The 21,756-nt window shown below is 36.7% G+C and overlaps 1 protein-coding gene across 2 annotated transcripts in view; it reads right to left on the bottom strand.

Annotated features, from left to right (window-relative positions):
* The window catches only part of LOC150106189 (RRP12-like protein), a 582,235-nt gene that overhangs the window by 46,414 nt on the left and 514,065 nt on the right, over positions 1-21,756 (bottom strand). For both annotated transcript variants that reach the window (XM_090392222.1, XM_090392221.1), the window contains exon 31: positions 7,413-7,474. In XM_090392222.1, coding sequence (XP_090248348.1) covers positions 7,413-7,474 — 62 coding nt within the window. The remainder of the gene's footprint in view (positions 1-7,412; positions 7,475-21,756) is intronic.

Genomic DNA, 21,756 nt, shown 5'->3' with positions numbered 1-21,756 from the left:
GTGAAGTTGAACACACTGTGCAAAGGATGCAGTTTGTGGTATACCAGGAAGGGGAGCACATTAAACAATACAGCCCATGAATGCATAATAAAGTGAATAAAAATGTGTTATTTATTCTTGCATCGCTTTTCTACTTCTTACACACAAAGAAAAATTACTACATCTACATTCAGTACATCATACAGCACATGCTGGTGGTAAATTTTGGAACTACTTTTTTGTTTTTTGTCAGATATCACTTTTGCATGACTCAATGTATTGCTGCAAAGTTTCACAGCATTTGTATAACTGGGTGACACTCCACAAGTCCTAAAACAGGGATACTTTAATTTTGATCACTCTGTACATTATGTTTACTATTATTCTGCCATTGATGCCATTTGTTCACTCTTCAGATTTTTTGTAGTCTTTAATCTTTGGTGAACTGTTTTATTTCTAACTCAAATCTCATATCCACAAGTTAAAATTGGTTTGACCACTTATTTGTATATGGCTAGGTTATTATTTTGATTAATTTCTCTTTTATTTTATATAAATTAATTCAGTAGACTACTCACCGTACTAGTATTGCATATTCTGTTATACATTCCTATATTTAATTTGCTATCTTCTGAATATCATGTTTAAATATCTGAAATATTTTCCATGTTCCTACTGATTTCACACTTGATGTTTTGTTATTGTTGATTTTCATACAGCAGCTATTCAGTTAAGTAATCATGAAGAATTGTACTGGATTTATTTAAATATCTATGCTAAGATAGATGTGAAAGTCAATCCAAGAAGAGGACACCGATCTTGAATGGAGATTAGAATGTTGTCAAATAAAGGGCTTGACATAATATCTTTCTTTGGAAAGTATGACCGGACTGCATATCGATAGCATTGGTGAACACTAGATTATTTTCACCATATTTGAGAATAGTGCGGTGATCAATGCTTAAGATACTAGTTTTATGGAAGATCATGAAGTTTGAAAAAATTTAAGTACTATAGGATAATGGGAATATCTGGTGGCATTCTAGTTGCTTTGTAAGAATAGGAATGTGGAGAACCATAATTAGCAACACTATGGATATTACTTTAGATTGGGGGACAGAAAGTTATTGATATGTCGAAGGAACAGTATGGACAAAGCATAAAACTCTGGTATACTCCAGCACTGAAAAAATCTAATGACAGGAAGCCATATATCATAACATTGCAGCAGAGCAGACGCTGTTGATCTAAGCACAAATGGTAGGGCATAAGATGATAGACTGAAAGAAGGCCGCGGTACCTGATATGATGAAATGCCTTGGAAATATTGATGACAACAGCAAGAGTTTCACTTTATTTTCATAGCCTGTATTCAAACGTATTAAGATTAGCCAGATCAGATATAGTATTAAAATATCACTCTGTGTTGGTGATCCTCAGTTTACTAATGGTTTTCCAAGTAACGAAGAAAATAGTTGTTAATGATGTTATCTTGAGTAAGCAAATTTTTGAGCTTACTCAAGTCAGAATATAAGGCAATCACTTTTTTTTTATCCCACGAACGAGAAGCAGATAGCCTATAGCAAACATATACTGTGTGAGGATGATGTCAGGAATATAGTAATCTGTTGTCATTGTTGAAGATTGTAGTCCTTTGAAGTGCTTTATGAGGCTTTTCCACAGAATTGAGATGGAAGGAATGAAACATGACAAGGCGTAGCAGGTTCAATGAGTATGCAATTTGACTGTAAAAGAATGCTGAACAGCTGTAGTATGAGTTCCTAGATCTGGCAGAAATATGAGGCATAATGGATATTAATTCTGCTGACAATGGCTGACATGGAAATATCTGTAGAAGAGACACAACAAAAAAAGCGATCTTCTTTGGGATAAATGTCCAAAGAGACTATAAGAGAAATGTCATTTATCAACATTTATGCCCTTTTCTAGCATCAAGAATTTTTAGGGGGGGGGGGGTCTTATGTGCACCACCCCCATACATGAGAATGTTCTAATGTTGGTTGGATTTTGGATTTGACAGTGTAAGTACCATATTTTTCACCTTATAAGATGCACCATTGTATTGGACGTATTGCATTTAACATGGTGAATTTTTTTGGGAAAAAAAATCTCCACAGTATAAGATGCAAAAATTATGCATTAAATTTTTCATGTAAATATTAATTTTTTAATTCATGTATTATCCATTTATTAGATAAAAAAACATTCTTAAAAAATCATCAAATCATTAAAAAAATCTAACATATAATAATGCACACATGCATGAATCGTTTCTCATGATAAATGTAAAGCACCATGATGGCGACCCTGTAAAATCGATATTTCTTTCTGTTGCCAATAATTTTTCTCGTCAAATAATCATTTTTGAAGATACACAGCAATCCAATCCTCTTTGATCCATTATTCAAGTGTTTAATTCATTTTTCAGTTTCTGGCTATTTTACCAGTTTTCTGCAGAGATTGTGTTTTTTTAGAATTTGCTTCTATTAATTGCTGCTCTTGTTTCCTCCAAGTTCGCACCATTTTTTCTCGGGAGAGGGAAGTGTCACATTGCTGCCCTATTGCCATTCTTTTTTACATACTCAATCACACTACGTTTAAATGGAACCACATAGCCTGTGCTTCATAGAATCCATGGGTTATGAAAAAATATAAATGTAAGAATGTATTGATTACTAGTTTAAATGAATGACTGTTAATAACCGGCAACTATTCAAACTGATTGTGCATTAGCGACAAGTGATGACACACTGTAACTGTGCATACACAAAAAAACACATTGGTGTATAAGATGCATTTGGCTTATAGGACACATTCTAATTTTCAGATAAATGTTAGGTACAAAAAAGTGCATCTTATAAAACGAAAAATATGGTAACTGTTTAGTACTGAAGTACTGTCTTGACCAGAAAAGGATGACAAGTTTTTTAGAAGTTGTTAATGTTAAAGAAGTGATATGATTGTGCCAGGAAAGGTTTGGTATAAGAGTCAGTCCAAGAAGAGAGATTTCGGTTGTGATTGTTGAGCTCAGCATTATCAAAAAAGGAAGAAGATCTGAGGTCTTTTTTATGGGAAAACAAATGAAACTGCATTTTGGATGCATTAAAGTTGACTAGGTCACTTTCACCACAATAAGGGATACTGTGAAGATCAGCGTTCAGGACACTTATAGATGACCTTGAAGCATGAGATTATTGAGCACTGCAAGGCCTGTCATATGAGGAGGACAAGTAGAGTGTGCTATCATCAGCAAAACTATGAAAATGGTTTGCAGTCAACGAAAGCAGGTCATTTCAATCAGGAAGAGGGTGGGTGAAATGACAGAGCGGTGAGGGCACACTGGCATCGACAGGATAGTCTGAGGAGAGAACACCATCCACCATTATACATAGGGATCAATCGGAGAGAAAATGCGATCCATTTATACAAGGATGAAGGCAGTCAAAAATGACAGTAACTTGTTGAGAAGCCCTCAATGCCGGACCCTATCAAAAGCCTTGGAGATGTCAGCAACAATGGCACAGGTTTCTTCAAACCACAAGTCTGTGGAGCTATATGGCAGAATCCACACTGGTGGTTCACCATTAGATAGTAGTTCTTAAGTTGTTGATAACCTTTTCCATTACTTTAGACAAAACTGATGTAAGAGTGATAGGTTGATAGCTTGATGGTAAACATTTATCTTCTTTTTTGGGAACTGGTTGTATATGAGCTTTCTTCCATGCTGAAGGGACGATGCCAGCTGAGTATAGTTATGTGAATCGATGTTAAAGAACAGGTGTTGATTCAGAGCCCATCTCTTGAGCACAATGGGTGGAATTCAATCAGGGCTGAATGCCTTTGTAGTATCTAAGATATTCAAGATTCTATTGATTTCTTTCTGTCAGAAGGTCACATGAAGATTGAAGACAAGACATCAGGTGTCCTTAGGTGATGCTTAATTTAACTTGATTATTGTTATTATTATCTGAAAATAGGAGTGCTTAAGGGTCAAAGCTATATAACAGAGAGTAGACCTCCACATAGCCTTTAAGGAATGCAGAGAAGCAACCAGGGCTACTGACCTAATGTCCAATTCTCAACGTCTCATGGTGCACCCTGTTGGGTATCTACCTTGTATTCTTATTGGCTTAAACCAAATACAAAATAATGGTACAACATGACAAAAATTTCATCCTGGCTGGGGCATCACCAGATTAAACAAGGCCCTGGTTGTTTTTGCCAGGGAACCAGCGAAAAGTCAGCTACTGCAAAAAATATGAAAACAGCAGTGTTAAAGATCGGTACTATCACCATAAGAAGCCTGAATGGCAAAGAAATGGAGCTAGCTGAGGAATTAGATAAGTACCAGATCGACATAATAGGGGTGACTGAAACAAAAAAGACAAAAACTGGTGAGATCTTTCTGAGCAATAAATCCAAAATGTTCTATTCAGCCAATGACAATCAAGGAGAAGCCATAGTATTCAACACAAAATATGAGGCTAATCTTCTTGAATGGCAGGCAGTCTCAAGTAGAGTGATGAGGGCAAATATCAGAATGGGGAACTGGACAATGAGACTTGTTTGTGCCTATGGTCACACAGAAGGTTCTACTAAGGTAGAAGTTGAGGACTTTTTTGAGGCTTTAGAGAAAGCAACTGACACAATGAAAAAAAAAAGTTGGTCCTTGTGGGGGATCTAAATAGCAGAGTAGGAAATGACTTTCAGACATAAAATATTTTGGGAAAATTTGGAGAAAAGAGCAAAGCTAATAATAATGGCAAATACTAATTGGATTTCTGCTCAGGACACGGACATGGTTATTACTAACACCATGTTCCAACATAAAAATGTGCACAAATTCACATGGAGAGAAAAGGCAAGGAATAAGAAAAGTCTCATTGACTATGTTATTTTTGATAGTGATGTTTTCTCCCTGGTACAGGACACCAGAGTGTACAGAGGATTTGAAATTGGAAGTGATCACTATATAATCTTGAGCAGGATAAAACTGAATTTCATATTGAAAAGAATAACATGTAAGAAAGTCTTAAAGTGAATAAAAGTTGAGCAACTCTCAGATGTGAACTGTAGACTAAAATACAGAAAGATTACTGAAGAAAAAATTAAAGAGTTTGAGAGCAGGAACCAAACCTAGGATATTCTGTGGCAAGACTTGAAGAAAGCCCTGATTGATTCAGCCAGAGAGGCATGTGGTGAGGTTGTCTGCAAGGATAAAAAAAAATCAGAACTCCATGGTGGACAGGAAGTTAGAGAGGCAGTGAAGGAAAAGAAGAAAGCATATCAAAAGTTCTTGGCAAATAAGTCAGCTTGTGCTCTTAGAGAATACAGAGATAAATGTCAGAAAACTAAACTGTGTAAAACTGGCTAAACAAAACTCATGGGAGGACTTTGGCAAGAACATAGAAAATAAATATAAAGGTGACAAAATATTCTGGAGGTTGCTGAAGAAGCTTAGAAATGGAGGAAAGAGTGTTGTAAAAGGAGTTAGAGATGATAAAGGTGACATGAAAACAGGAGAAAAAGATATCCAAGTATGGAGTAATTACTTCGAAAAATTGCTAAATGAAACAAGCAGTGATAGCACAGCGGTAAAAAACACTCAACAGGCATACAGTCAGGAATACATATCCATACTTGAAGTAGAAAAAGCTATCAAAGGCTTGAAATGTAGAAGGGCAGCAGTAGTAGATGATATTTGACCACAAATGATGAAGTATGGTGGTATAAAAGTCTTACAGTGGCTGCACTGCATAGTTCAGAAGTCCTGGATAGAGGGATGAATTCCAGATGATTGGAGTAGAGCTCTCGTAGTACCCATATATAAAAAGGGAAATAAAACTGAATGTGAGAATTATAGAGGTATTTCGCTACTGAGTGTTTCAGGTAAGATTTATGCAAGTATATTTGAGAAACGGTTGAGCAGAATTGTGGAACATAAGCTTGGTGAAGAACAAGCTGGATTCATGCCAAATAGAGGCTGTCAGGATCAGATTTTCACTTTGCGACAAATAGTTGAAAAATCATGGGAATTTAACAAAGATCTGTATTTAAGTTTTGTCGATCTGGAAAAGGCATATGACATGGTGCCAAGAGAAAAGCTATTCAATATGCTACAGCTATATGGTGTCAATGGGGCATTATATCAAGCAATACTTAGTCTTTATTTGAGTTGTAAATCAGCAGTTAGAATTGAAGGAAGTACAGAAAGATGGTTTAATGTTAAATCTAGTGTCAGACAAGGATGTACATTATCCCCTGTTATTCATTATCTATATGGATCATATTATGAAGGAAAGTGGTATTAAACCTGATATCAAAATTGGAGATGTTAATGTCAGCTCTTTGCTTTATGCGGACGATGTTACACTTCTAAATAAATCTGCTACAAGTTTGCAAGATTCCCTGACTAAATTGAATAACTGTTGTAATAGATATGGTATGAAGATCAGCATTAAAAAGACAAACACTATGAAAATAGGTCGAATTGTTGAAAATGTCAACTGTGTTGTGAACGGAGAACCTGTGGAACAAGTAAAACATTTCTGCTACTTAAGCACGATTTTTAGTGAAGATGGTAAATTAAACATGGAAATAGACAACAGAATCAACAAAGCTGATATGGTAGGAAGTCAACTGAATGAATTCATATGGAATAAGAGAGAAATTAGTTGGAACACTAAATTAGCTGTATACAAGACAGTGTTGAAACCAGTTTTAACTTATGGATTTGAGAGCTAGGTCAGAAGTAAAACACTTGACCAAAGACTAAAGATCGCAGATATGAGAGTCCTGAGAAAGATTAGAAGCGTGAACAGATGGCATCAATGGTAATATCATATTAAAAACGAGGATATTAGGAAAGAAATTGACATTGTCAGCATTCAGGAATGCGTTAGCAGAGCTAATCTCAGGTGGTATGGTCACTTAAACAGAATGGGCGAGGAAAAATTAGCAAAACAAGTGTTCTGGCAGGAAAACGACCCAGAGGAAGACCAAGATATAGGTGGATTGATACAGTACAAAGTGACTTAGACGATACGCATATATAAAATCTGATAATGTTGGAGTTCTTGACAAGTAGCAGACTGATTTGGAGGAAAATTGTAGATAGGAAGTTACTAATGACATAAATGTAGTACTATCATATCCTGTACACCCCTTGAGGGTATATGGCAGGAATTTGATTATGATGATTATATGAAAATAATGTTAAATACCAATTCCAAAGCTATTTGGGTCATGGCTCATCCCCATATGTAGAAATTTCTGTTATGGCTTTTGCACAGTATAATAATAAGGAGCATAAAAACAATTTCACGATTCTGTATTCTATTATATATTGCATGCTAATAATAAATATCACCATGTAATCGAAGAGTGCATAATAATAATAATAAAATACTTACATATGATGAGCCATCATCAAATTTGTCTAGTATGCCATCGAGACTATCTACAGAGATCTTTCCTGAAAAATGAAATTTTTTGATTTTCTTAATGAATCTAAGCATTTCTTATAATATCCATGTCATACCATGGGAGTGAAATAGATGTACAATCTACATGGCATTTTACAAATCTTAGCATTTAGGATGCAGATAGATATGCAGAGTTCAATCAATCATTTTTATTTGAAATACAATTTACACTTTAAATAGTTAATTTCGTTAATAGAAAATAACAAAAAAAACCATTGTAGTGCCAAAAATGGTTTGCTATTTCAGAAAGTTTATTAAAAAAAAAAGTGAAATAAAGGTATTACTAATTTCAGATACATTGCAATGGAAAGGTATGGAAAAAAATTACTGCAGTACTTGTGACATTTTCAGTACTTCTCTCAATATTGTACTTCTCTCAATATCACAATTCTGTTAATGAAAACAAACCAATTCCTCTTACTCATTTGACAAACCTTACAATGTAGAAGGTTTTTTCGCATGGTTATAAATTAAAACTGCCAAGAAATTATATTCTTAGTTTTAATCCCTTATCCAAGTAAACAAAACAATGTTTTGCACGTGAAGTATCTCCACGTCTGAGCTACTTGTATATAGAAGCTAATGACTTCACATTAATTGCCTTATTATCCCATAATGCAATGCACATATCCTTAGGGACATGTATAATGCTATGCATTATGGGAAGGGTCACTACCCCATAAACCTGTTTCAAACTTTATTGAGGTGGAAGAGCATGTTCAAAACCTCTGAAGTTCCAAAAACTTGGAACTCGTGACCTTCAAAGGGCCACCGTCCAGTTTCTGCAAACTTGTCAGTGCCCCAAAAGGGGATCGCTGTCCAAAGTAGCTGACAATTAATCAATGACCAAATGGTCATTGTCTGAATTCTGTCAAGCTCTACCTGATAAACAAGCTGAACCTCAGCCCAGCACAACCAGAAACAAATCCACCACTGTGCCAAGCTTTCACTCAGCAAAGTGGCAGAAAAGCCACCAGAGTACACGGCTTTGTTCTTTTCATAAACAAGTAGAAGCCTTAACAGAGCAAAAGCTCTCTACTCTCGTAGAATCATGCCCACTCAGTGGGATCCAGACCCAGGAGAGATACCAAGGTTGAATACCAAGGCAGAAGCCAAATATTTGTCATATACAAGTAGTCAAAAGGTGTCAGATCTTATTAGTAAAATACTCTGGATAACAAATGGGTGTTGAAAGTTTTTTTTTTTTCAACTTGGTTCTACTATAAATTAAAAATGGCAAGAAATTATATTCTTGATTTTAATCCTTTATCTAAGTAAGCAAAACAATGTTTTGTGTGTGAAGTATCTCCACGTTTGAGCTACTTGTATACAGAGACTGACTTCACATCGATTGCCTTAGTATGTCACACCCTTTCTGATGTGTATAATGTTATGCATAATGGGAAGGATCACTACCCAGACCAGTTTAAACCTTTATTGAGGTCTCATCAATGGGTGCCAAACCCAGAAGAGATACCAAGATGTTGAAGTAATGCAGAAGTCATATTTCTTTTATACAAATAGTCAAAAGGTGTCACTGCATTACTTCAAACTTGGTATCTCTTCTTGATCTGGCTCCCACTGATGAGACCTCAATAAAGGTCTAAACTGGTATGGGTAGTGGTCCTTCCCATAATGCATAGCATTATGAGAAGCCCCCCCCCCATATGTATATATATGTATTCCAAATGCTTTGCATTTTGGAATACATATTAAGGCAATTTATGTGACGTCATTAGCCTCTATATACAAGTAGCTCAGAAGTGAAGATACTTCATATGCAAAACATTGTTTTTCTTACTTGGATAAAGGTTTAAAATCAAGAATATAATTTCTTGGCATCTTTAATTTATAGCAGAATCAAGTTTAAAAACTTTCAACACACACACACACACACATTATATTTATCCCACACACGAGAAGTACAAAAACTTATAGGACATTAGTGCCATGTGTGAGAGTTGAGAAAGAAACAACCTCACATTCTTATTAAAAAGCTGCTAGATTTGAAATTATTGGGAAACATCATGAAGAAGGCTGTTCCAGAGGACAGAGGTAGATGAAATAAATGAGGAAGAGGAAAATCGGGTTCGATGAGTTTGCAATTGTACTGTAAAGAGATGGTAGGTAGCAACTGCTCTTGTTTTAACAGGCCTAAAGCAAGTGGAGGAATGATGTTTGCCAATTCACTGGAGCAGTAGAGGTTGAAGTGAGACTGTGAGGGAAGGGTCATCTATGAGCAGACTTGCTCTTCTCTGGACAGCATCTAGAATTTTTAAGAAGGTTTCAGGTACACCACTCCAAGTGTGTGTATGGTATTCTAAGGATGAGTGTAAAATAGCTTCTTGAGCGGAAAAGAATGCTTAGTTTTTTTAGAAGCTGAGGAAGCTATTGAAGTAATGTTTGTGCCAAGAGGGGGTGCAGATAGGATATAGTTTATTCTATCTGAGCAGATCATTTATGCATAAGAGAAAGAGGATAGGTGATAGAACAGAGGCCTGAGGTACTTCCACATTGGTTGCAAAGCTTGAAGAGAGGGTGCTGTCCACCATGGCATGCAGTGAACAACCAGACAGAAAGCTGGCTATCCAGTTACAGAGGGTGGTAGGCAGACTAAAGGAAGGAAGTTTGCAAAGCAAGCCATGATGTCAAATACAACTGAAAACCTTGAAAATGTTAAGGGCAACAGCACACATCTATTACTGGTAAAAAAAAAAAAAAAAAAAATTTAATTACTGTGGTATATGTGTGAAATTTTAGTTAGTTAGAACAGCACAAATCATCTGAACATTTCCATAGTATGTGTCCATTGGTGAGTGATGTAAGCTAAGATATTGGCTGTGGATCTGGATTGGCAGAATCCGTACTGGTGGTTGCTGATTAACTGGTGAGCTTCTAGGTAGTGAAGAAGTTGATCATTGATAACTTTCTCCATTATTCTGGAGAGGATTATGGTGATGGCAACTGGATGGTAAGTTTTTGCCCCACCCTTTTTGGAATGGGCTGGATATATGTTAGTTTTCATGAGATGGGATAGGGCCAGCTGAGCACAGAAGAATGACATAAGCGCCTCCGTAGCGCAATTGGAAGAACGACGGTACATTGCGCCCTTCGATTGGAATAGGCCTAAGTTCGATTCTCGTCGCGACGGGAGGAATCTTTATCTGGTCGATTTCAATCGATGGTGAGTTAGCCGATCTCATACGGAGGTAGCAGGGTTTTTTCTCCCGGAAACTCGGGTTTTTCATCCCGCATACATACAAATCGGCCCTTCAGAACACACGCAATTTACAGACAAAAATTACTAGTTGTGGTGGTGTTGGAGGTGGGCGGTAGATGGCGTTGATTCGTAGTAGAGGTAAGGTGTAGAGACAGTTGAAGATGTCCTCCCGCGATGAGTCTTCGGACTCCTTGGAGGTATCAGGAATAATAATAATAATAATAATAATAGAGGATCACTGCTCTGGAGCACTATAGATGCCATTGGGATGAGACGACTTTGTAGTATTCAGATTGTTTAATATTCTTCTTATGTCTTTCTGCTGAAAGGCTACAGAAGGCATATGTGCTTAGTTGCTTACATGATTTGCCTTTGTCGTCTATGTTAGAATTAAAGGAAAAGAGTGATGCTAGGAGGTTAGCTTTTTCTTTGGATACTATAATAGTGGTACCATCCAGATATCACCACTATTATTCCCACGATGTGGGCATGCAGGTGAGCAGAAGTTGCATATGATGGCTTTTGTGAGGGACCAGAAGGCATGACTACCATTTGGCCAAGAAACAAGTTATGCTAGTGGCTTTTATTATTATTATTATCTGAGACCTCCAGGGAGTCAAGGACTCATCGAGGGAGGCTGTAAATTACCCAACCCAGCTATCATACTTTCCCTTACACTAGATGCACTCAAAATACCTAAGGGCAAATTATTCCACTCACTCACTGCTCTCTGGAAGAAAAACCTAGCTCTTACCCCTTTCTTGACTGAGAACAACCTTAACTTCCACGGATGCTCCCATGTTCTCTCTCTGCTTTCCATATAACGAAAAATTTCATCAGTTGAAATGCTATAACACCTATTCAAAAGTTTATAGACCTCTATCATATCACCCCCTCTTTCTCCTGTTAACCAAAGTCTGCAATCCACATACTCGCAATCTGACCTCATAATCTAAATCCCATAATCCAGATAATATCTTTGTAACTCTTCTTTGAACCCTTTCCACAGCTTCTTTATCCCCTTGGAACTCAAGAGATCAAATCTGCACACTGTAATCCAGGTGTGGTCTTATCAAAGCCTTATAAAGAGGCAAAATTACTTTCTTATATGTCAAGGTTTGCTTCAACATAGCAAAAGATCCCTTGCCTCTTCAGTTTCCTGTAGCATAACCCAGCTAATATAATATGCAGCTGGAACTCTAATCATGCCAAAGTGCATAACTTTACACTTACTAATGTTAAACTGACAGTCATTTTCGTTTGCCCAGATTTCAAGTCTATTCAAATCATCGTGTAATTGCTGAATATAGTAGTATCCCTGATTGCCCTGCCTATCTTTGCATCATCAGAAAACAATTACAAATCTGATGATAGACCCTGCTTGATGTCATTAATGTATAGATTGAACAATAATGGCCCAAGGACTGAACCCTGAGGTACACCACTGGTTACCTGAAATCTGGCAGATTCACACCCACTGTATACCACTTTTCGATATCTGTCTGTCAACCATCCCCTGACCCAAGTCAGAAGATTATATTCCAAACCCATATTCTCCAGTTTAAGGAACAGCCTATGTGTGGTATCCTAATCTATTCTACAAAAGACAAACTGGCACCTCTATCATTAGCTGGTGTTTACCAGATACCGTGTGAATGTAATTTATCGTATTTTGGACAAACAGGCCGTTCTGTCAAAAAAAGAATGAAGGAACATCAGTATTACATGAAAACTCATAAGTCTGGTCTAGCACAACATAGCATTGACTCTAAACATAATATTCAGTGGGATAAAGCTTGTCTTCTCCACAGATGCAAGTTTAAATATGAATGCCTTTTCAAAGAAAGTTGTGAAGCCCTTTTACATTGGCCGAATTTGAATCGAAATGACTGTCTCTCTCTTCCAAAAGTTTGGGAGATTCTTATCTTATGCAACCAGCAATGAAATAATTTTTAAGAATTATTTAATAATATTTTATTAATATTAATCTTCTGGCACGCGGCAACAATTTAATTGGTAATCCACCGACTGTTCTGTACTTTATATTCCATTCCTTTAACTATTTGTTTTACACTGATGATGTATACTGTTACTTTCAGTACGAAATATTTGTACCTTAATACATTAAAGTTATTACTGATGGTTTTATATGTGTTAAGGTAATAATTTTATTAACTGTGGTATCCTATCAAATGCCTTAGAAAAATCCACAATTTTAACTTTGGAAAACTGGGATATCAGGGTATCCTTGAATTTATTGTATTCCAAAGTGTCTCTCAGTATGGGAGAGGAATACAAAAAATTCTTGGCCCTGCCAATCAGTTTATTCCTTAAGATCCCCTTTATCCAACTCGGCCATAACATTGTTATAAAATATAAGCAAATTGCTAAAACATGACTTTCCTTTAGTGAACCCATGCTGTACCCTGCAGAGTATAGAATGCTTGTCTACCTATTTCTGTATGCGAGTTCTTACCAGCTTGTTGAAAATCTTCACTACCAGACCAAAGATACTAATAAGTCGGTAGTTAGACATATCAGTTTTTGCAACCAACCTTGTGCAATGGAACTATCATACATTCCTTCCATTCCTGAGCTGAGACTCAAGATATACAAATGTGTGAAAGGTCTAGCCAATTCAGCTGAACATCCTTTAGCAAACAGGCTAATATTCCATCTGCCCTATTGACAAATTCTTATTCAGGTTATGCAAAAGCTCTACAACCTCATTTTCATGAACCTCTAACTCTTCATCCAATGTAACAGTAGCACTGTGCACCATACTACATACACCTGGTTCATATATCTTAGCAAAGTGAGCACTCATTAACTGAACAATCTCCTTAGCTTCTGACACTCGTGTACCATCTGCATTCAATAAAGTTATTCTTCCACATTCATTCTTTCTTTTGCTTGTGGCATAAGGATAAAATTATTTTGGATTTCCTTTAGCTTGCATGGCCAATTTCTTTTCATACTCCGTTTTAGCTTTCCTCACAATACTCGTTACTTTTCTGGCCTGAGCGTTATATATTTCATAACGACTCTCACTCTTATTCTCACGATATTCTTTCCACATCATCTTCTTCTTGTGGATCTCTTGCTTAATAAGGCTGCACATCCATTTCACTCCCAACCTATTTATTCTTCGATCACTAGGGATACATTGAGATACTGCCTCATTCAACACTTTTTCAAAGATTTCCATGCATTGCTGACATTTTTTCCATTCAGTAACTGATACCACGGGACCAAAGATAGTATTCTTCTAAGTTGATCATGATCTCCAGCTTTGTAGTTCAGCATGTAGCCTGTTTAATTGGAGCTCCAATACAACTTCCCAAGAAAGAATAGCATGATCACTGTCACCAATTGGTGGTAAAATAGCCATATTCTTGACAGAGATTCCATCTGATGCATTGAGAAAATCCAACACTCTTTGACCTCGAATTCCTTCTTTCACATGCTGCTTGAGAAAGTTGTCTTGCAACAATTCACTAAATTCCTGTTTTTACTTATTATGAGATTTCTCTTCTACCCAATCAATGTTTGGAAAATTAAAGTCACTCATAATGATCATCCGCTTGGTACCCATAAGGCTAAATTGGTGATGCATTTCTTCGTCCCCTACAACTGAGCTGCTAGGTCTGTAGCAACACCCCACCATATATTTCATTCTGTTAACCTCCACTTCACACCAGATAGACTCAAACTCACCGCTACATGGGACATTGTTACCATCTTTTTCTTGTGTTTCTACCCTAAATAGACTTAAATCATCTGGTATCATTAGTAGCACTCCTCCTCCTCTCGTATCTCTTCTGTCATTCCTAAAAATACTACATCTGTTACACTCGATCACACTTACCATATCTGATCCTGATAGCCAGGTTTCACTAATGCCAACAATCTTAGGCCATATTATATTCAATAAAGCAACAAACTCAATCCCTTTGTTTCTTATGAAGTTGGATTTGCTGACAGTCGATTTACATTTACTACATGCTTCTGAATAGGCTGAATATGAAGTTGGGGGTTCTTGATGCAAGCCACCTGCAATAAGGTGAGTTTTTTTAATTGAATGATTTTATACATCTCCGTTGAACCAAGACTTGAACGTTGGACAGGAATTTTGCATGGTATGAGGAATGAATACCTTCGTGCCACCACGGATGATTTTTGTGACTCGCTCAGTGCAGCTGTCTGGGTAAGAACAATGGGTGAAATAGTTATGCCATAATCTGTTCGATCTTTCTTAATGACTAGGTTACTGTACATAGAGGCTGGTGACGGAACATAAATACTAAGGCAATTAATGTGAAGCCTCTCTCTCTATGTACAAGTAGTCTAGTCGTGAAACTTTACTCACAAACTTGTGTGCTGGACATGGATAAAGGATTAAACAAGAATATAATTTCTTGGAATTTTTAATTTAAACTTTACAATGCTCAAACCTTTTAAGTCAGAAATCTTTCTAAACAAATTAATAACTTTCATTCTATTTTTTTCTTTTTTTTTAAGGAAAAAAAAATTAACATAAGTCAGACACTGATCATAACAATCAATAATGTAGATTTCATTATTGATTGTTATGATCTAATTTCATCTTTCCCTAGTATGATTATATCTTTCCTTTCCTTACTTCAGTCCAATCCCCCCTCTTTCTGAGCGGGACTTTTTCTGTCACCTTTCCTACCACACGTACATCATATCACACTGACGCTCCAAATGCTCCAACAACATTTTCCACTCAAGACATCACTTTTCATCATCATTTTCATGATATGCAACCCCAAGGGATGTTCAGAATACTATGACAGCTCTACATGATTAAGTTTACATTATTATTAATCTCCTATCAACAATTTTCTTCCAAATCAATCTATTACTTGTGAGCACTCCAATATTGTCATATCTAACATTTCGTGCTTCTAAGGCACTTCTGACTGAATCAATCCACCTATACCTTGGTTTTCCTCTTGGTCTCTTTTCTGCCATCTTGGCATCAAACACCTATTTTGCTGACCTCACCCATAACACCCTAAATTAGCTCTGCTTACACATTCTTAAATGGTAATAGTGTCAAGTTCCTTTCTAATATCTTCATTTTTAATATGATTCTGACTTCACTCCACTAATTTTTCTCAGAACCCTCATATCTGTGGTCTCTAGTCTTTGATCAAGTGTTTTATTTCTAACCCAATTCACAGTTCCATAATTTAAAACTGGTTTGAACACGGTCTTCTATACTGCTAGTTTGGTGTTTTGGCTAATTTCTCTCTTATTCCATCTAGGAATAAAAGAGCAGAAAAAATTATAATTTATTCTGTCCACAACAGAAGAAAATTTGGATCTCTATTGTCTTACCATTCCTTACACATCTCCACTTGAGCAAGGAATGTTAAAGCAAATGTCAGTTGACTCTGAAAGTCCTACAGACACAACTCCTGTGTCAGGGTTACCTAGAATGGATAGAAATGCAGAATCTTTCATAGAATTTTCCAGACAGTTGTGTAGGGCATATCAATGTGTCTTAATGCAGTAAACAATGCTGCTCCACAAATTCAGTAGATATTGGAGTTAGTGGGCCTCGTTGATATTTATCCATTTGACTAAATTTGCAGAGTGCAGCAACAGCATTGCAATTGTTTACAGCATCACAAGCAAAGTACATTGGGGCACCATCACTGTGGATGGTATTAACAGCTAGAATGAAGAAAGAAATTCTGTATCCATCATCATCATCATCAAATTCCTGCCATGTACCCCTCAAGGGGTGTACAGGATATGATAGTACTACATGAAAAAAATTACATCATTACTAACTTCCTATCTACAATTTTCCTCCAAATCAGTCTGTTACTTGTCGAGATTTCAACATTATCAGATCTTATATTTCTATCGTCTAAGGCACTTTGTACCGTATCAATCCACCTATATCTCAGTCTTCCTCTGGGTCGTTTTGCAAAACATAGAACAGTTTTGCAAAAGATTAGCAAAACAGAGAACACTTGTTTTGCTAATCTTTCTTTGCCCATTCTGAAGTAACCATACCACCTGAGATTAGCTCTGCTAACGCATTCCTAGATGCTGACAATGTCAAGTTCTTTTCTAATATCCCAATTTTTAATATGAAGTTGCCATTGATGCCATCTTTTCACTTCTATAATCTTTCTCAGGACTCTCATATCTGCAGTCTCTAGTCTTTGGTCAAGTGTTTTACTTCTGACCCAGCTCTCAGATCCATAAGTTAAAACTAGTTTGAACACTGTCTATTATACAGCTAATTTAGTGTTTTGGCTAATTTCTCTCTTATTCCATATGAATTTATTCAATTGACTTTCTACCATACATAATCAGCTTTGTTGATTCTGTTGTCTATTTCCATATTTAATTTATCATCTTCACTAAAAATCGTGGCTAAGTAGCAAAAATATTTTACTTGTTCCACAGGTTCTCCGTTCACAACAAAGTTGACATTTTCAACAATTCGACCTATTTTCATTGTCTTTGTCTTTTTAATGCTGACCTTCATACCATATCTATTAGAACAGTTATTCAATTTAGTCAGGGAATCTTGCAAACTTGTAGCAGATTTATTTAGAAGTATAACATCGTCTGCATAGAAGCAAAGAGCTCACCATTAACATCTCCAATTCTGATATCATGTTTAATACCACTTTCCTTCATAATATGATTCATATAGATAATGAATAACAAAGGGGATATGTACTTCCTTGTCTGATACCAGATTTAACATTAAGCCATCTTTCTGTACTTCCTTCAATTCTAACTGCTGACTTACAACTCAAATAAAGACTAAGTATTGCTTGATATTATGCCCCATTGACACCACATAACTGTAGCGTATTGAATAGCTTCTCTCTTGGTACCTTGTCATATGCCTTTTCCAAATTGACAAAACTTAAATACAGATCTTTGTTATATTTCCATGCTTTCTCGACTATTTGTCGTAAAGTGAAGATCTGATCCTGACAGCCTCTATTTGGCATGAATCCAGCTTGTTCTTTACCTAGCTTTTCTTCCACAATTCTTTTCAACCGTTTCTCAAGTATACTTGCATAGATCTTGCCAGGAACACTCAGTAAGGAAATACCGCTGTAATTCTCACTTTCAGTTTTATTTCCCTTTTTATATATGGGTACTATGAGAGCTTTACTGCAATCATCGAGAATTCGCCCCTCTGTCCAGTCTTTCTGAACCGTGCAGTGCAGTCACTGTAAGACTTTTATACCACCATACCTCAGCATTTCTGGTCGAATATCATCTAGTCCTGCTGCCTTTCCACATTTCAAGCCTTTGATGGCTTTTTCTACTTCAAGTATAGATATGCATTCCTGACTGCATGCCTGGTCAGTGTTTTTTACCAATGTGCTGTCATCACTGCTTGTTTCATTTAGCAGTTTTTCAAAGTAATTACTCCATACTACAAGGATATCTTTTTCTTCCATTTTCATGTCACCTTTATCATCTCTAATATCTTTTACAGCACTCTTTCCTCCATTTCTGAGCTTCTTCAATAACCTCCAGAATATTTTGCCACCTTCTTGATATTTATTTTCTATGTTCTTGCCAAAGTCCTTCCATGACTTTTGTTTAGCTAGTTTTACACAGTGTTTAGCATTCTTGCATTTGTCTCTGTATTCTCTAAGAGCACAAGCTGACTTATTTGCCAGGAACTTTTGATATGCTTTCTTCTTTTCCTTCACTGCCTCTTTAACTTCCTGTGTCCACCATGGAGTTCTAATTTTTCTATCCTAGCAGACAACTTCACCACATGCCTCTTTAGCTGAATCAATCAGGGCTTTCTTCAAGACATGCCACTGAATCTCCAAGGTTTGATTCCTGTTCTCAAACTCTTTAATTTTTTTCTTCAATAATCTTTGTGTATTTTAGTCTACAGTTCACATCTGAGAGCCGCTCAACTTTTATTTACTTTAAAACTTTCTTACATGTTATTCTTTTCAATATGAAATTCAATTTTATCCTGCTCAAGACTAAATAGTGATCACTTCCAATTTCAAATTCTCTGTACACTCTGGTGTCCTGCACCAGGGAGAAAACATCGCTATCAACAATAACATAGTCAATGAGACTTTTCTTATTCCTTGCCTCTTCTCTCCATGTGAATTTGTGCACATTTTTATGTTGGAACATGGTGTTAGTAATAATTAGTACGTCCATGTCCTGAGCAGAAATCCAATTAGTATTTGCCATTATTATTAGCTTTGGTCTTTTCTCCTAATTTTCCCAAAATATTTTTGTATGTCTGAAAATCATTTCCTACTCTGCTATTATATCCCCGACAAGGACCAACTTTTCCATTTTTATTGTGTCAGTTGCTTTTTCTAACGCCTCAAAAAATTCCTCCACTTCTACCTTAGTAGAACCTTCTGTGGGACCATAGGCACAATTAAGTCTCATTGTCCAGTTCCCCATTCTGATATTTGCCCACATTACTCTACTTGAGGCTGACTACCATTCAAGAAGATTAGCCTCATATTTTGTGTTGAATACTATGGCTTCTCCTTGATTGTCATTGCCTGAATATAACATTTTGTATTTATTGCTCAGAAAGATCTCACCAGTTTTTGTCTTTTTTGTTTCAGTCACCCCTATTATGTCGATCTGGCTTATCTAATTCCTCAGCTAGCTCCATTTCTTTGCCATTCAGGCTTCTTATGTTGATAGTACTGATCTTTAACTCTGGTGATGTTGAGTTGGGGTTTGTTTTCAGATTTGTTCCAGTAGCTGACTTTTTGCTGTTCACCCTGGTTCCCTGGTGAAAATAACGAGGGGGGCCCTGTTTAACCGGGCGATGCCCCAGCCGGCATGAAATTTCATCATGTTGTACCATTATTTTTTATTTTGGTTTAACCAATAAGAATACAATTTTGGTCAGCTAAATCTCAAATTGCCAGCCCATCCTCGTTCGTTCAGTATCCAAGTAGATACCCAACAGGATGCACCACGAGAAGGTGAGGATTGGACATTAGGTCAGAAACCCTGGTCGGTTCTCCGCATTCCTTTAAAGGCTATGTGGAGGTCTCCTCTCAGTTATACAGCTTTGACCCTTAAGCACCCCAATTCTGTATCCATCATTTTTAAATCCTCATGTCACCTGTCGAGTTGTGTGATGTGCACATTCCATGCATTCAGTGTTTCTGATGCTCCCGTAGTGGTGAAATTTGGACCCCTCCCCCAGATTTCGCTTCTGCCAGATGCACAATGATTCTAGCAAAGTTTTGCAGCATGTGGATCACTATGTAATGTTCCACAAGGCCTTAAGAAGGGATACTTTAATTTTGATCATTGTGTAAAAATAGGACAACATAAAAATTAAATGAAACTGCATATCTACTATTTTGAAATAATTACTGCGGGCACCCTCTATTTTAGGATGAAACAATGATATGTATATATGTGTCTAACTGCTCAATATGGCCAGCAGATAAACCACCTAGAGTTAACATCTGTATACTCTCAATGTAGAACCTGCCAACATCAAGAGGTGCCTAGTGTGGAACTGATCAACATGAGTTCAGGTGAGTGGTTATATAGCACTACACAATGTGAGGTTAACATTTCCATAAAAGTACAGCTGCATGTAAGTCAGACACTAACCACAGCAATTAGTAGTGCATAATACACTGTTGTAAAGAACACTGTGACCAGGACATACAAGTATTGTGTCTGATATGGACTGATGAATTAAGCTACATCCTTTTCTGACTAGATAGGGAGTAGAGAGATCACAGATATCTGAGGAAAGTTTTATGCCCAAGACAGCATCTTATCTATGAAGTCTGATGGCAGAGTTATAATGGTCATTGGTTATAGAGCCTGGAAAGAAGAATGCTGTGATATGTAACACTTTTGAATGATGTAATGCCTCTCTAGATTGTGGCAGTTATATCGAACAAATCTACATCTCTTTCAATATGACAATTACACCATGCCGTACTACACAGTCTGCCTATACAGCGTCCTGATCTCAACTCAACAGAACACCTTTGAGATTCTGACTGTTGGTATTAGATAGACCAGCTATGCTGAGAGAAGAATGGTTCAGAATATCTGATGCTGATTAAAAAATTGGGGTGGGTGGGTGAAATCAGGTTCAAAAAAACCCCATCTCAACAGCATGTGTCAGGCTACCACATGCTATTAGCTGGGTAATTTTGGTTTCTCAAAATATAGTGCTGTTCAGCAGAGTACCTGATTCCATCTATAAAAAGTTATATAAAAATGTGGCAAATTGGTACCTTGGCTGAAATCTTAAGACCAAACAAAGGACTTTTTCAAATCGGGTGCCACTATCATTTGTATGTGGATATATATAAATATATATATCAAGAACTCCATCACAATTTCATGGAATTTTCTGAGTGTATATAATTCACTCAGAAAAATCACTCTTGCAAAAGAAATTTCAGCTTACATTCCCTCACCCTTAGTAATACACAAATCACCAGACAAGATCAGATATCTCTCTCTGCTTGGACTAACATTCACCTCCAGCACATCCTGGCACAAGCACATCTTAACAATAGCTTCCTAAGCATCCAAAAAACTAGGCATTCTCTTTTGTTCAAGTTGCCAATTTACACCCAACCAACTTTTATATATTTACAATATCCAAAAGAGGCCCATGCTTAGAATACTGCTCACATGTTTGGTGTGGAGCACCTAAAACTTCTTACGGATTCCCTTCAATCTCTATCTCAAAGATGCAGTGTTTCAGCAATGTGTCTATTCTACAGGTATTTCAATGGTCACTGCTCTACTGAAATGGCAACCATCATTCTTCCACTTCCTGTTGCATCTGTTAATACAAGAACCGCAGCTGCCCAGCACCTCTTTACTATACACTATACAACTGCAAACACCGAACCTGCTTTTCCTCTTCCTTTTTCATTCCATCTACCTCTGTCCTCTTGAAGAGCCTATAGCAAGAAGTATTTCCAAACAGCTATAACCCGCATCTCTTCAAAAAAATAAAAAATTCAATAGACTTCTGACTTATCACCT

The sequence above is a fragment of the Typopeltis vanoorti genome, chromosome 5 (genome assembly GCF_054136105.1).
Source record: "Typopeltis vanoorti isolate ZY-2024b chromosome 5, IOZ_Tvanoo_1.0, whole genome shotgun sequence".
Taxonomy (NCBI): Eukaryota; Metazoa; Arthropoda; class Arachnida; order Uropygi; family Thelyphonidae; genus Typopeltis; species Typopeltis vanoorti.
Note: the sequence above shows the minus strand (reverse complement) of the source record. Positions and strands in the feature narration are given on the sequence as shown.